At 46.3% G+C, this 17,227-nt stretch overlaps 1 protein-coding gene across 2 annotated transcripts in view; it reads left to right on the forward strand.

The window, feature by feature from the left end:
* The window catches only part of SORCS2 (sortilin related VPS10 domain containing receptor 2), a 1,363,792-nt gene that overhangs the window by 400,524 nt on the left and 946,041 nt on the right, over positions 1–17,227 (forward strand). For both annotated transcript variants that reach the window (XM_063923915.1, XM_063923923.1), the window contains exon 2: positions 2,977–3,044. In XM_063923915.1, the coding sequence (XP_063779985.1) occupies positions 2,977–3,044 (68 nt within the window). The remainder of the gene's footprint in view (positions 1–2,976; positions 3,045–17,227) is intronic.

Below are 17,227 nucleotides of genomic sequence, written 5' to 3' on the forward strand. Positions count from 1 at the left end.
AGAATATGTGTAACATGAAAAATCTCCTTCATCTACCACTTCCATAGTCGGTGACATTGTTACTAGAGTTACATTGCAAATTTCAAAATAAAAATTCTTGTACGAGTCCAAATATTCTATGCGCTCATAAACTAGTCCTACAGCAGGAAATGTAATAACCTGCCTTACAGGTGGCAGAGAGATTCTGGTGAGCTTGCTCGATGTTTTAAAGTGGCAATAATTTAAAAGGCAAAACCAGGTTGTTTTTGCCTTTTAAATGGTCGCCGCTTTAAAACATTGAGCAGACTCGACGGGATCTCATTGATACCTACATCTCGCAGGCTATTCTATTTCCATATAATCTTTAGTCAGCATTTGCCAGAACAATTACAGTAGTAGATGCCACTTGTAAAAATAAGAAATTTTCGCAATTTAGGAAAACATGGCTAGTAATTATGGTAACCATTACATTATATATTAGTCTTTCTCATTGGTTTCTTCTACTACGGCTAAGCTTGCGTTATATGTTTTGTGATTGGGGCAAATGAATGGGCTGCAATAAGTGTGACTAGTACCAGACTTTGGGCCTGATTCACAATTGTACAAATCCTATGGTGGGTGCATTGCACCTGTGCAGAATGGGTCCTGTGTCCTCACACAGTGCCCTCTAAGCAGCATGCTGTGGATGTTTGGGGTGGGAGTGGCATTTGGCAGCATTCTACAAAATGGGGGCGTGTCTTCTGATGCCAACTTACTTGTCCCGACAGCGTGATCTCAGGTGCCAATGTTCATGCAAGTGACCGATGTTGCACCCTGAGACGCACCAGTGGATCACATAAGCCTGCAGGAGGCGTATACTTACAGTACAGGAGACACCTCCAGCAGTAGTTATCAGCTGCAGCTGCTTTCCGTATTAGCAGGAATCAGCCGCTTTGTCAGCTATACACAAAACAATGAAGTATTGTACACAGAACACATTGATAGCGCAGGTAGCTGTCTGCAGCACAGTGAAAGTGACTAGTCTGTTTCTTATTCTAAAGCCAGGAGCAATTTTAGGTTTATGGGGGAGGGTGATCCCAAATGTAAATGGAAAAATACAATAGGGAAATACAAGAATTTAATTAAAGCTGTTCCCCCAGGGCTCATCCACATTAATTTATGTCTCCAGAAAACCACCTGAGAAATAATGCAGTATAGTGATCCATTAAACTCCGTGCTGCGCCTAGGCCACTATTATTATTATTATTATTATTATTATTATTATTATTATTATTATGAGCAGTGTTTGGTTTGGAATGCAACTTGCAAGGGATGAACGCTTGTTTTTCCAAATCACATTTATGAAATATGTACTGTATACTATATACAGTATAACATTCACACAACTAATGTTCTGTATATATAAATCCTATCTATGTAATGTCTATAAACGTAAAAATAAAATACCTACATGACTGAATAATGTAAATGCTTTGCAGCACCACAAGGTGGTCATAGGTGGTATTGCAGGTTTTTGTTTAGGACAATGGTGGTCATTCCGAGTTGATCGCTCGCTGACGATTTTTGCAGTGCAGCGATTAAGTTACAAAAATGGCAAAAATGCGCATGCGCTAAGTACTTTCACACAAAACTTTGTCGATTAACACAAGCTCGAGCAACGTTTTTTCATCGCTCGAGTGATCGTAGTGTGATTGACAGGAAGTGGGTGTTTCTGGGCGGAAACTGTCCGTTTTCAGGGAGTGTGCTAAAAAATGCAGGCGTGCCAGGTAAAAACGCAGCAGTGGCTGGGGAAACGGGGGAGTGTCTGGCCGAACGCAGGGCGTGTATGTGACGTCAAACCAGGAACTAAACGGACTGAGGTGATCGCAAGATAGTAGTAGGTCTGGAGCTACTCAGAAACTGCAGCAAAATATTTAGTAGCAGTTCTGCTAATCTTTCGTTCGCTATTCTGCTATGCTAAAATACACTCCCAGAGGGCGGCGGCCTAGCGTGTGCAATGCTGCTAAAAGCAGCTAGCGAGCTATCAACTCGGAATGACCACCAATACTTCTTCTTGTCTTGGGGTGTTTCTAGCCATTTGTAACTCCTTGAATACAGCAGTGGAGGCAGAGCAGCTACAGAGCTGTAGATAAAAAGCCCCTGTGCTACTGCAATAGCTTCCCAGTGGTAACCCAGCGAGTGAACAGCTGTCCGTCTGTGCGTGCGTCAGTGGGGGCTGACTGAGAGAGGGAAGAAAACGTAGAACAATTGTGGTACGGTAGCCATAGGATACTATGGGCTAATGCCATTTGAATGGGTAGCAGTTGATTTACCGACAGACACAATCCCGACGGTCATAATCCCGACAGCCATTGACCGACAGACAAAATACCGACATGGTCAAAATACCGTCATTCGTTATACGGACATGTTCAAAATGACGTCATAGAATACAGACATTTGAAATGCCAACATGTCAAAATGCCGACATGCGTTTTTAAGGAATTTTTGCCCCAAAACAGACTTGTTCATACTTCACCATCCCAGTGGACCTGGAGGGGGAATATAATAGTGTGCCGGGGCGCAACGAGGCACCGTGCCCGAAGCATGGCGAGCTTAGCGGTACGTTCACATGGTGTCATTGACACAAAAAAACCCTGAAAACTCATGTCGGTATTTTGAAATGTCAGCATTTAAAATATCAGTATTCTAACTATGATGAATGACTGTCGGTATTTTGACCGTGTCAGTCAATGGCTGTCGGAATTATGACTGTCGTTATTGTGTCCGTTGATAAATCATATTGAACCCATTTGGACATGTCATAGCTGCCGAAGCTTGGTCCTGATAGAAAGCTGAGATAGCTGCTGCACCCCCCACTTTGTTACATCCTGGGGGCAGTACTAAGATTGTGTGCAACTAAAGTTTAATAAAGACTGAAAGCCCTTTGGTAACATACAATCAGGGCATTAATGACTACGTTATTGTTATATCTCTCTTTCTGTCTCCCATCTACAGGTTATCCTGATCCTGACTAAATATTATCACGCTGATATGGGGAAGGTCCTTGAAAGCTCTCTATGGAGGTAGGAGATATTTCACCATAAGCAATGGATTATACAGGTGGCTGAATGTGTCTTAGAGCACAGAGTCACTCTCACTGTAATGCTGAATAAATAATACATATTGTAGGCGGTAAACACAGAGGAAAGAAGAATTTCATTGGAGAGCAGAGATTTCAAACTGCTTGGAGATTGTGTTTTATTTTCAAATCTATCTATCTATCTATCTATCTATCTATCTATCTATCTATCTATCTATCTATCTATCTATCGTACTATTCCTCTAGTCCATGGCATGCTGTGACGTTCTATGAAATATGACTCTATAACCAGGCCAAGTTTGTGGAGGGGCCCAGCGAGGGCCCGGGGTGGGCAGCTGTCAATGTGCCCCCATTGCAGCACACCGCTGCGCATAGTATATTTTCACATTTTGTTGGTGGTGACGGCCCTGCCACCACCCACCCTGCCCTCTTGTGTTGCCCGCAGGGCATGATTATACTATAATTCTATTACATTCTACATAGATGACGGGGGGAATACAATAGCCAGCAAGATGCAGGCATCAGCGCAATTCCAGTGAGCGCCTGTTTTTTTTTAAAGGCTAAAATAATCTGGTTTTGCCTTTTAAATGACTGACTCTTTAAAGCATTGGGCAGACGCCAGAATTGCGCCAATGTCTGCATCATCCGCCTACATCTCCCAAACATTGCATTATGCAGTTGTATTACAGTGTGCAAAGAAACTGCACCCCCCACAGCATATCCTAACGAACATGGAAATAATACAAATGCATTACGCAATATACAGTATAGGCAATTTCACCTACCCAACATGACAGGAGAACTGAACATATTTATTACACAATTACTGTGTATTACATCCTACACAGACATATTACACTACACCTTCCCAGCATGACCTGACCTTGAGCTAGAAATGATCTTACTACAATTACATTCCTTCTAGAATACAGTATGTAATCATGTCTGGTGTGTTCTAATTACTCACCTTTACTACATGATCTTCAGTACAGAGGACAGGTACTGTAGGAAGTGAACCAGGGGTGTACTGACTCACAAAGGCCAGTGGAATGATGGGTGTGCAGGAGAAAGAGGTCACACATATCAGAGGGCTCCAGAAGGATGAGTATTTAGAAGTGACGTTACTGCAAGTACTGTATATTATTGTTCGAAGCCTGAGTGCAGACAATGAAAGTGACAGAAAGTAGAGATAGAGATAGCAGCTTGGAGACAAAGGTTGAGGAGACAAACAGGGCAGTAGTTGGAGCGATAGGCTGGATTGATAGATGTCTTCTTCAGGAGTGGTAGAATGACTGCATATTTAATGGAGGATGGAAATGTTCCAGTGGAGAGAGACAGGTTGAGGAGGTGAGCTAGAGGTGGGCATGCTACGGAGGAGATGGGGTGGAGAAGTAGGTAGGGAATAAGGCCGAGGGGCCAGGTTGTATGGTGAGATGATGAGTAGAATGCAGAGATTCTGTTTTTGGTTACTTGAGAGATTTGACATGAGGAATTATCAGTTCTGTGCCTGACAATAAATAACCTTCTACTCCTAAGAGTATAGTTGGTTGGAAGATTGATCAGACTTCCATAGCTACTGTATTGCTTTTCCCCTGACGGCGCTCATTTTTCCATGTCATGGGGAATTTCCAGTGCCTCGGTGCAGAACATTGTTAGCAACAAGGACTCAGAAAACACGCTGTGGAATGCTGGGAACTTAAGCACTGAATGGCAGCCACAGCTATAGGGAGCGAAGGGTCTGGCAGGGCAGCACCAGGATCTCGCAAGTTACAGCCTTCTGTTGCTGATAAACCACCAGCTCATTTCTGTGTGATCCTGGGGCTCTGTGGACTCCTGGCCGCAATTACGTTCATATGTGTGGAAAATGATGACAACTGAAAACATATGTTTAATAATGCATTACATACAGAATTTATAACTATTTTTGTACGCCTGACAATCGGTCTCTGTGGATTATTTAAATATTACATTCAAATGCTTCTTCAGGGGGTTCCTTTATTTCTGAATATTATTATATATTGTTAAAGATAGCGCTGATGAAGACCTTTGTTAGACAGTTTCCTGTGCGCTAGTCATACAGTATGTCCATGCATTTGAACTGTACACAACCACATGGTAAATGCTATATAAATGTACGTTTGAATCCTGGTTCCCGATAGGGAATGCACCCACAGCAAACATAACCTTCATAGTGACCTCTAGAATGATACATGACTGCAATAAAACCAAAAACAAATAGCTAACTTGATCGCTGTATCCATATAGGGATGAACAATCCCTACTCTAAATGTTCTCAAGGCGTGTTGCAGTTGAATGCAGCTCAGACAGAATGGACGATGGCTACAGGATTGGACATTGGTGGTCATTCCGAGTTGTTCGCTCGCTGCCGATTTTCGCTGTGCAGCGATTAAGTAAAAAAACGGCAAAAATGCGCATGGTACACAGCGCGCATGCGCTAAGTACTTTCACACAAAACTTTGTAGATTTACACAAGGTCGAGTGACATTTTTTCATCGCTCGAGTGATCGTAGTGTGATTGACAGGAAGTGGATGTTTCTGGGCGGAAACTGTTTTCAGGGAGTGTGCTAAAAAACGCAGGCGTGCCAGGTAAAAAGGCAGGAGTGGCTGGAGAAACGGGGGAGTGGCTGGCCGAACGCAGGGCGTGTTTGTGACGTCAAACCAGGAACTAAACGGACTGAGCTGATCGCAATCTAGGAGTAGGTCTGGAGCTACTCAGAAACTGCAGCAAATTATTTAGTAGCAGTTCTGCTAATCTTTCGTTCGCTATTCTGCTATGCTAAAATACACTCCCAGAGGGCGGCGGCCTAGCATGTGCAATGCTGCTAAAAGCAGTTAGCGAGCGAACAACTCGGAATGAGGGCCATTATGTACTTAATACCGTACATCCTGCCGCAGCTCTTTGTCCGCTTTGCCTTGGTTGAACATGTAAACTAGATGATAGCCAGCACTGTTGGAATGTTTAGCAGGGGCAAATGCAGGATTTCTGGAGGGGGGTTTCCAAATGTTTGATTTTAGAGATCCTGTCACCAGCTCATGGAGGATGCATATTTAACATGTAACAAGTTATAGTCTGCCCCAAAGTGCTTTTTATGTAATACAGTACTTTAGACATATGTAGGCCAATGATTATGGATTCCAACCTTTATGCTGCATGTAGTGGCCACTGTCCAGGCTGTGGTGACGGGGGGTTTCTGGGCATCTGGAAACCCTCCTGCATTGACAGTGGTTAGGCTGACCCCAAATATAGGGATCTGCAAATCAGTATGAGAAATGGGTTGACTTCAGTTGCTGCACAGACCCTTGATGTACAGTAGCTCGATACTTTTATTGTCTGTCATTAGTCAGCAGTGATAGGATTACTATCTTAGCATACAAGGGGGGTAATTCAGACTTGATCGCAGCAGCAAATGTGTTAGCAGTTGGGCAAAACCATGTGCATTGCAGGGGGGGGGGGCAGATATAACATGTGCAGAGAGAGTGAGATTGCAGTGTAAAAATAAAGCAGCCAGTATTTACTCTGCACAGAAACAACATAACCCACCCAAATCTAACTCTCTCTGCACATGTTATATCTAACCATGTTAACCCTGCATGGTTTTGCCCAACTGCTAACAAATTTGCTGCTACAATCAGGTCTGAATTACCCTCAAGATTCAGTAAACGACTCTATGGTCAGTTTTTCTGTACATTATCCAATACTAGACATAGTTCTGCTACTACAGGGAAGAAACAAGGATCTGATTCATAAGACATGAATTCCTCTGCAACTAGTACCCCTTTGCACCATGCAGCTGCCTGTGCTGCCTATTTGTATTGTATACCTATGTCTACATTAATGGGCAATGCCAGTCTGGGTGCTTAGTCTCAGTCACCTCCTTTATCAGAAACTTCAATGATATCTTTCCCCCTGATATACTGTATATATAAACCAAAGCTTGAGTTCTTTTCCTTAAGTTGATTTCTCTTTCGGAAATGATGACTTTGTAATGAAGTTTGCACATGGAGCCTCTTGAGCTCTCTACTTAAATATTTAGTTTAATAATCCTATTAATATTGACCTATGCGTGGTTTCTGAAACTTCTATGAGAGCGTCCGGAAATAAGAGATAATTTAACACCGTCATTACTTCATCCACGGCCTCTTACTGAGTAATTTACAGGATGCTGTTTAGAACATCCTTAATTGATCCTCATTAACTTGAGCTGAAAATTAACAGATATAAATATATATCACATGTATTCCAGCTTGTATTTTCTGCTCAAACTACCTGAAGTGCAAATATTTTCTCTGACGTCCTAGTGGATGCTGGGAACTCCGTAAGGACCATGGGGAATAGCGGCTCCGCAGGAGACTGGGCACAAAAGTAAAGCTTTAGGACTACCTGGTGTGCACTGGCTCCTCCCCCTATGACCCTCCTCCAAGCCTCAGTTAGATTTTTGTGCCCGGCCGAGAAGGGTGCACACTAGGGGCTCTCCTGAGCTTCTTAGTGAAAGTTTAGTTTTAGGTTTTTTATTTTCAGTGAGACCTGCTGGCAACAGGCTCACTGCATCGAGGGACTAAGGGGAGAAGAAGCGAACCTGCCTGCTTGCAGCCAGCTTGGGCTTCTTAGGCTACTGGACACCATTAGCTCCAGAGGGACCGAACACAGGCCCAGCCTCGGAGCTCGGTCCCAGAGCCGCGCCCTTACAGAGCCAGAAGCAAGAAGAGGTCCGGAAAAATCGGCGGCAGAAGACATCAGTCTTCAACAAGGTAGCGCACAGCACTGCAGCTGTGCGCCATTGTTACTCAGGCACACTTCACACTTCGGTCACTGAGGGTGCAGGGCGCTAGGGGGGGGGGCGCCCTGAGCAGCAATGTAAACACCTTGGCTGGCATAAATACACCACATATAACCCCCAGGGCTGTATGGATGTATTTTAACCCCTGCCAGAACTCACCAAAAAGCGTGAGAAAAGGCCGCCGAGAAGGGGGCGGAGCCTATCTCCTCAGCACACGGGCGCCATTTTCCATCACAGCTCCGCTGGAAGGACGTCTCCCTGACTCTCCCCTGCAGTCCTGCACTACAGAAAAGGGTAAAAAAGAGAGGGGGGCACTAATTTGGCGCAGTTTTAATACTAACAGCAGCTATAAAGGGAAAAGCACATTTTATAGTGGTATTCCTGTCTATATATAGCGCTCTGGTGTGTGCTGGCATACTCTCCCTCTGTCTCCCCAAGGGGCTAGTGGGGTCCTGTCCTCTATCAGAGCATTCCCTGTGTGTGTGCGGTGTGTCGGTAGGATTGTGTCGACATGTTTGAGGAGGAAAATGAGATGGAGGCGGAGCAATTGCCTATTATAGAGTTGTCACCCCCTAGGGAGTCGACACCTGAGTGGATGAGCTTATGGAAGGAATTGCGTGACAGTGTCAGCTCTTTACGACAGACAGTTGACGACATGAGACAGCCGGCTACTCAGCTTGTGCCTGTCCAGGGGTCTCAAACGCCATCAGGGGCTTTAAAACGCCCGTTACCTCAAATGGCAGACACAGACACGGATACTGACTCCATTGTCGATGATGAGGAGACAAACGTGACTTCCACTAGGGCCACACTTTACATGATTGAAGCAATGAAAAATGTATTGCATATCTCTGATAATACAAGTACCACTAAAAAGGGTATTATGTTTGGTGAGAAAAAACTGCCTGTAGTTTTTCCTGTATCCGAGGAATTAAATGAAGTGTGTGATGAGGCGTGGGTTTCCCCCGATAAAAAAATGATAATTTCTAAAAGGTTATTGGCATCGTACCCTTTCCCGCCAGAGGATAGGGCACGTTGGGAAACACCCCCTAGGGTGGATAAAGCGCTCACACGCTTGTCTAAACAGGTAGCACTACCCTCTCCTGATACGGCCGCCCTAAAGGAACCTGCCGATAGAAAGCTGGAGAATATCCTAAAATGTATATACACTCACACGGGTGTTATACTGCGACCAGCAATCGCCTCAGCCTGGATGTGCAGTGCGGGCCTGGCGTGGTCGGATTCCCTGACTGAAAATATTGATACCCTAGATAGGGACAGTATATTACTGACTATAGAGCATTTGAAGGATGCATTTCTATATATGCGTGATGCACAGAGGGATATTTGCCGACTGGCATCAAGAGTTAGCGCGCTGTCCATTTCTGCAAGAAGAGGTTTATGGACGCGGCAGTGGTCAGGTGATGCGGATTCTAAAAGGCACATGGAAGTATTGCCTTATAAGGGGGAGGAGTTATTTGGGGTAGGTCTATCAGACCTGGTAGCCACGGCAACTGCTGGAAAATCCACATTTTTACCCCAGGTAGCTTCTCAACCTAAGAAGACGCCGTATTATCAGGCGCTGTCCTTTCGGCCCCATAAGGGCAAGCGGGCAAAAGGCGCCTCATTTCTGCCCCGTGGCAGAGGGAGAGGAAAAAGGCTGCAACAAACAGCCAGTTCCCAGGAACAAAAGCCCTCTCCCGCCTCCGCAAAGTCCTCAGCATGACGCTGGGGCTTTACAAGCGGACTCAGGCACGGTGGGGGCCCGTCTCAAGAAGTTCAGTGCGCAGTGGGCCCACTCGCAAGTGGACCCCTGGATCCTTCAGGTGGTATCTCAGGGGTACAAATTGGAATTCGAGACGTCTCCCCCTCGCCGTTTTCTAAAGTCTGCTTTACCGACGTCTCCCTCAGACAGGGAGGCAGTATTGGAAGCCATTCACAAGCTGTATTCCCAGCAGGTGATAATCAAGGTACCCCTCCTACAACAGGGAAAGGGGTACTATTCCACACTATTTGTGGTACCGAAGCCGGACGGCTCGGTGAGACCAATTTTAAACCTAAAATCCTTGAACACTTACATACAAAGGTTCAAATTCAAGATGGAGTCACTCAGAGCAGTGATTGCAAACCTGGAAGAAGGGGACTATATGGTGTCTCTGGACATCAAAGATGCTTACCTACATGTCCCAATTTACCCTTCTCACCAAGGGTACCTCAGGTTTGTGGTACAGAACTGTCACTATCAGTTTCAGACGCTGCCGTTTGGATTGTCCACGGCACCCCGGGTCTTTACCAAGGTAATGGCCGAAATGATGATACTCCTTCGAAGGAAGGGAGTTTTAGTTATCCCTTACTTGGACGATCTCCTGATAAGGGCAAGATCCAGGGAACAGTTGGAAGTCGGGGTAGCACTATCTCAGATAGTGCTGCGCCAGCACGGTTGGATTCTCAATATTCCAAAATCGCAGCTGATCCCGACGACACGACTTCTATTCCTAGGGATGATCCTGGACACAGTCCAGAAAAAGGTGTTTCTCCCGGAGGAGAAAGCCAGGGAGTTATCCGAACTAGTCAGAAATCTCCTAAAACCAGGCCAAGTCTCAGTGCATCAATGCACAAGGGTCCTGGGAAAGATGGTGGCTTCTTACGAAGCAATCCCATTCGGCAGATTCCACGCAAGAACCTTCCAGTGGGATCTGCTAGACAAATGGTCCGGGTCGCATCTTCAGATGCATCAGCGGATAATCTTGTCACCAAGGACAAGGGTGTCTCTCCTGTGGTGGTTGCAGAGTGCTCATCTTCTAGAGGGCCGCAGATTCGGCATTCAGGACTGGGTCCTGGTGACCACGGATGCCAGCCTGAGAGGCTGGGGAGCAGTCACACAGGGAAGAAATTTCCAGGGCTTGTGGTCAAGCCTGGAGACATCACTTCACATAAATATCCTGGAGCTAAGGGCCATCTACAATGCTCTAAGCCTAGCAAGACCTCTGCTTCAAGGTCAGCCGGTGCTGATCCAGTCAGACAACATCACGGCAGTCGCCCACGTAAACAGACAGGGCGGCACAAGAAGCAGGAGGGCAATGGCAGAAGTTGCAAGGATTCTTCGCTGGGCGGAAAATCATGTGATAGCACTGTCAGCAGTGTTCATTCCGGGAGTGGACAACTGGGAAGCAGACTTCCTCAGCAGACACGACATCCACCCGGGAGAGTGGGGACTTCACCCAGAAGTCTTCCACATGATTGTGAACCGTTGGGAAAAACCAAAGGTGGACATGATGGCGTCCCGCCTCAACAAAAAACTAGACAGGTATTGCACCAGGTCAAGGGACCCTCAGGCAATAGCTGTGGACGCTCTGGTAACACCGTGGGTGTACCAGTCAGTGTATGTGTTCCCTCCTCTGCCTCTCATACCCAAGGTACTGAGAATCATAAGAAGGAGAGGAGTAAGGACTATACTCGTGGCTCCGGATTGGCCAAGAAGGACTTGGTACCCGGAACTTCAAGAGATGCTCACAGAGGACCCGTGGCCTCTACCTCTAAGAAAGGACCTGCTCCAGCAGGGACTCTGTCTGTTCCAAGACTTACCGAGGCTGCGTTTGACGGCATGGCGGTTGAACGCCGGATCCTGAAGGAAAAAGGCATTCCGGATGAAGTCATCCCTACCCTGATCAAAGCCAGGAAGGATGTAACCGTACAGCATTATCACCGTATTTGGCGTAAATATGTTGCGTGGTGCGAGGCCAGGAAGGCCCCTACAGAGGAATTTCAACTGGGTCGTTTCCTGCATTTCCTGCAAACAGGACTGTCTATGGGCCTAAAATTAGGGTCCATTAAGGTTCAAATTTCGGCCCTGTCGATTTTCTTCCAGAAAGAACTGGCTTCAGTTCCTGAAGTTCAGACGTTTGTCAAGGGGGTACTGCATATACAGCCTCCTTTTGTGCCTCCAGTGGCACCTTGGGATCTCAATGTAGTTTTGGGGTTCCTAAAATCACATTGGTTTGAACCACTCACCACTGTGGACTTAAAATATCTCACATGGACAGTGGTAATGCTGTTGGCCCTGGCTTCAGCCAGGCGTGTCTCAGAATTGGCGGCTTTATCCTATAAAAGCCCTTACCTAATTTTTCATACGGACAGGGCAGAATTGAGGACTCGTCCTCAATTTCTCCCTAAGGTGGTTTCAGCGTTTCACTTGAACCAGCCTATTGTGGTACCTGCGGCTACTAGGGACTTGGAGGACTCCAAGTTGCTGGACGTAGTCAGGGCCCTGAAAATATATGTTTCCAGGACGGCTGGAGTCAGAAAATCTGACTCGCTGTTTATCCTGTAAGCACCCAACAAGCTGGGTCCTCCTGCTTCTAAGCAGACTATTGCTCGTTGGATTTGTAGTACAATTCAGCTTGCACATTCTGTGGCAGGCCTGCCACAGCCAAAATTTGTAAAAGCCCATTCCACAAGGAAGGTGGGCTCATCTTGGGCGGCTGCCCGAGGGGTCTCGGCTTTACAACTTTGCCGAGCAGCTACTTGGTCAGGGGCAAACACGTTTGCTAAATTCTACAAATTTGATACCCTGGCTGAGGAGGACCTGGAGTTCTCTCATTCGGTGCTGCAGAGTCATCCGCACTCTCCCGCCCGTTTGGGAGCTTTGGTATAATCCCCATGGTCCTTACGGAGTTCCCAGCATCCACTAGGACGTCAGAGAAAATAAGAATTTACTTACCGATAATTCTATTTCTCGTAGTCCGTAGTGGATGCTGGGCGCCCATCCCAAGTGCGGATTGTCTGCAATACTTGTACATAGTTATTGTTACAAAAATCGGGTTATTATTGTTGTGAGCCATCTTTTCAGAGGCTCCTCTGTTATCATGCTGTTAACTGAGTTCAGATCACAGGTTATACGGTGTGATTGGTGTGGCTGGTATGAGTCTTACCCGGGATTCAAAATCCTTCCTTATTGTGTACGCTCGTCCGGGCACAGTATCCTAACTGAGGCTTGGAGGAGGGTCATAGGGGGAGGAGCCAGTGCACACCAGGTAGTCCTAAAGCTTTACTTTTGTGCCCAGTCTCCTGCGGAGCCGCTATTCCCCATGGTCCTTACGGAGTTCCCAGCATCCACTACGGACTACGAGAAATAGAATTATCGGTAAGTAAATTCTTATTTTTTTTTACAAGACTTACATGGGATGAAACTACACATCCCAACATGCCCTGCCGTAGGTTAAGCATTCCCTACTAGCAAAACTGTGACTGGTCATGCTGGGACTTATAGTTTCACAACAGCTGAAGAGCCACAGGTTGGCCAGGCCTGCTCTAGGTAGTGCCCATGCATCAGACAAATGTGGTCCCTTCACATACTTTATAAAATAATGCTACATATTGTTTGGAATTCCCAATTTTCCCTTGCACTTTATAAATGGTAGCACTTGGGTGCGTCTCTATCGTATAAACAGCGTTCACATTTGGAAAGTATTTGCTGAGGTCATGAGACCAGTGAGACAGTTCCTGGTCCCTTGAGGCCCCCCCCCCATCTGCTGTCCATGGTCCTGAGATGGGACATCTGCACAAACTATATTATTATGTTTATTAGGGTTCAGTATGATTTACTGACGGATGCAATACCGACAGCCATTGACCGACAGTCAAAATACCGACATGGTCAAAATACCGACTTTCATTATGCTGACATGTTCAAAGTGCCGACATAGTCAGAGCACCGACATTTTGAATACCGACTTGCCAAAATTCTGGCATGAGGTTTTTTTTTTTCGGTGAGTGGGTGGGGTTTGTGCCAATGTCGACATAGGTCGACATGCACACCGTCTAAGTGTACCGCGTCCCATCACATGGCTTGCTGCGCTCGCCATGCTTCGGGCACGGTGCTACGTTGCGCTCAGCAGACTAATATATTCCCCCTCCAGGCCCACCGGGATTGTAAAGTATGAACAAGTCTGTTTTGGGGGAAAAAAATCCTTAAAAACCCATGTCGGCATAATGAATGTCAGTATTATGACGTGTCAGTATTTTGACTGTCGGCAAATGGCTGTCGGTATTATGACCGTCGGTATTGTGTCCGTCGGTAAAATAAATGCTACCTTGTTATTGATGTCAGTCTCCTGTGTGACACTAGTGAAATCCCTAGTTTTATTAAACAACATATATTTGAATTGAAGCCACCGTGAGGTCTGTACGTTTTTTTTTATCTGGATCCCCCTCTTATTTCATCTTTGCCATTTAAGATTTTCCAAAGAAAAAAAAAACCCAATACATTCTAGTTTCCCATTTTATCACAATTTACTGCCTCCTGTTGTGTTGTATTATTTCAGCAGTGTGGACATTTCTGTGTATCAGACACAAGACGTGTATAATAGATCTTTTCATGCATCATCACTATTTTATCGCCATCCATTTATTTTTCTGGGAATGTAATTAAATTGTATTATTAGATAAATAAAAGCTAAAACACCATATTCATACCTGGGCTGCATTTTTGGAGGCAGACTGTACAGTGAATGAGTTCTCACTAAACAGATGAATAATAGCCCGTCAATATAGTATTATGTTTGGCAATACTGTGGTATAGCTGGATCGTAACACAATGCTACACTGCGCATAAAAAGCACTCACGTGTACATTGCGGGTTGTGCTTTTAAGCCTGACACAAGTTACTTTCTAAAATTATAATATCACATGAAGGTGATTGTGTGTAACACAGTACTTCAAGCTCTAATTGAATTGCACCGAAGAATTGGTTATTTCGGTGGTGTTACAGGGCTCTGACACTCGTTGCTGTAAATTCACACATATCTGGCTAATTACTAGTGATGAGCGCCTGAAATTTTTCGGGTTTTGTGTTTTGGTTTTGGGTTCGGTTCCGCGGCCGTGTTTTGGGTTCGACCGCGTTTTGGCAAAACCTCACCGAATTTTTTTTGTCGGATTCGGGTGTGTTTTGGATTCGGGTGTTTTTTTCAAAAAACCCTAAAAAACAGCTTAAATCATAGAATTTGGGGGTCATTTTGATCCCATATTATTATTAACCTCAAAAACCATAATTTCCACTCATTTTCAGTCTATTCTGAATACCTCACACCTCACAATATTATTTTTAGTCCTAAAATTTGCACCGAGGTCGCTGGATGACTAAGCTAAGCGACCCTAGTGGCCGACACAAACACCTGGCCCATCTAGGAGTGGCACTGCAGTGTCACGCAGGATGTCCCTTCCAAAAAACCCTCCCCAAACAGCACATGACGCAAAGAAAAAAAGAGGCGCAATGAGGTAGCTGTGTGAGTAAGATTAGCGACCCTAGTGGCCGACACAAACACCGGGCCCATTTAGGAGTGGCACTGCAGTGTCACGCAGGATGTCCCTTCCAAAAAACCCTCCCCAAACAGCACATGACGCAAAGAAAAAAAGAGGCGCAATGAGGTAGCTGTGTGAGTAAGATTAGCGACCCTAGTGGCCGACACAAACACCGGGCCCATCTAGGAGTGGCACTGCAGTGTCACGCAGGATGGCCCTTCCAAAAAACACTCCCCAAACAGCACATGACGCAAAGAAAAAAAGAGGCGCAATGAGGTAGCTGTGTGAGTAAGATTAGCGACCCTAGTGGCCGACACAAACACCGGGCCCATCTAGGAGTGGCACTGCAGTGTCACGTAGGATGTCCCTTCCAAAAAACCCTCCCCAAACAGCACACGACGCAAAGAAAAAAAGAGGCGCAATGAGGTAGCTGTGTGAGTAAGATTAGCGACCGTAGTGGCCGACACAAACACCGGGCCCATTTCGGAGTGGCACTGCAGTGTCACGCAGGATGTCCCTTCCAAAAAACCCTCCCCAAACAGCACATGACGCAAAGAAAAAAAGAGGCGCAATGAGGTAGCTGTGTGAGTAAGATTAGCGACCCTAGTGGCCGACACAAACACCGGGCCCATCTAGGAGTGGCACTGCAGTGTCACGCAGGATGGCCCTTCCAAAAAACACTCCCCAAACAGCACATGACGCAAAGAAAAAAAGAGGCGCAATGAGGTAGCTGACTGTGTGAGTAAGATAAGCGACCCTAGTGGCCGACACAAACACCGGGCCCATTTAGGAGTGGCACTGCAGTGTCACGCAGGATGTCCCTTCCAAAAAACCCTCCCCAAACAGCACATGACGCAAAGAAAAAAAGAGGCGCAATGAGGTAGCTGTGTGAGTAAGATTAGCGACCCTAGTGGCCGACACAAACACCGGGCCCATCTAGGAGTGGCACTGCAGTGTCACGCAGGATGGCCCTTCCAAAAAACACTCCCCAAACAGCACATGACGCAAAGAAAAAAAGAGGCGCAATGAGGTAGCTGACTGTGTGAGTAAGATAAGCGACCCTAGTGGCCGACACAAACACCGGGCCCATTTAGGAGTGGCACTGCAGTGTCACGCAGGATGTCCCTTCCAAAAAACCCTCCCCAACAGCACATGACGCAAAGAAAAAAAGAGGCGCAATGAGGTAGCTGTGTGAGTAAGATTAGCGACCCTAGTGGCCGACACAAACACCGGGCCCATCTAGGAGTGGCACTGCAGTGTCACGCAGGATGGCCCTTCCAAAAAACCCTCCCCAAACAGCACATGACGCAAAGAAAAAAAGAGGCGCAATGAGGTAGCTGTGTGAGTAAGATTAGCGACCCTAGTGGCCGACACAAACACCGGGCCCATCTAGGAGTGGCACTGCAGTGTCACGTAGGATGTCCCTTCCAAAAAACCCTCCCCAAACAGCACATGACGCAAAGAAAAAAAGAGGCGCAATGAGGTAGCTGTGTGAGTAAGATTAGCGACCGTAGTGGCCGACACAAACACCGGGCCCATTTAGGAGTGTCACTGCAGTGTCACGCAGGATGTCCCTTCCAAAAAACCCTCCCCAAACAGCACATGACGCAAAGAAAAAAAGAGGCGCAATGAGGTAGCTGTGTGAGTAAGATTAGCGACCCTAGTGGCCGACACAAACACCGGGCCCATCTAGGAGTGGCACTGCAGTGTCACGCAGGATGGCCCTTCCAAAAAACACTCCCCAAACAGCACATGACGCAAAGAAAAAAAGAGGCGCAATGAGGTAGCTGTGTGAGTAAGATTAGCGACCCTAGTGGCCGACACAAACACCGGGCCCATCTAGGAGTGGCACTGCAGTGTCACGCAGGATGGCCCTTCCAAAAAACACTCCCCAGCAGCACATGACGCAAAGAAAAAAAGAGGCGCAATGAGGTAGCTGACTGTGTGAGTAAGATAAGCGACCCTAGTGGCCGACACAAACACCGGGCCCATTTAGGAGTGGCACTGCAGTGTCACGCAGGATGTCCCTTCCAAAAAACCCTCCCCAAACAGCACATGACGCAAAGAA

Source organism: Pseudophryne corroboree, chromosome 1, assembly GCF_028390025.1.
Source record: "Pseudophryne corroboree isolate aPseCor3 chromosome 1, aPseCor3.hap2, whole genome shotgun sequence".
NCBI classification, from domain to species: Eukaryota; Metazoa; Chordata; class Amphibia; order Anura; family Myobatrachidae; genus Pseudophryne; species Pseudophryne corroboree.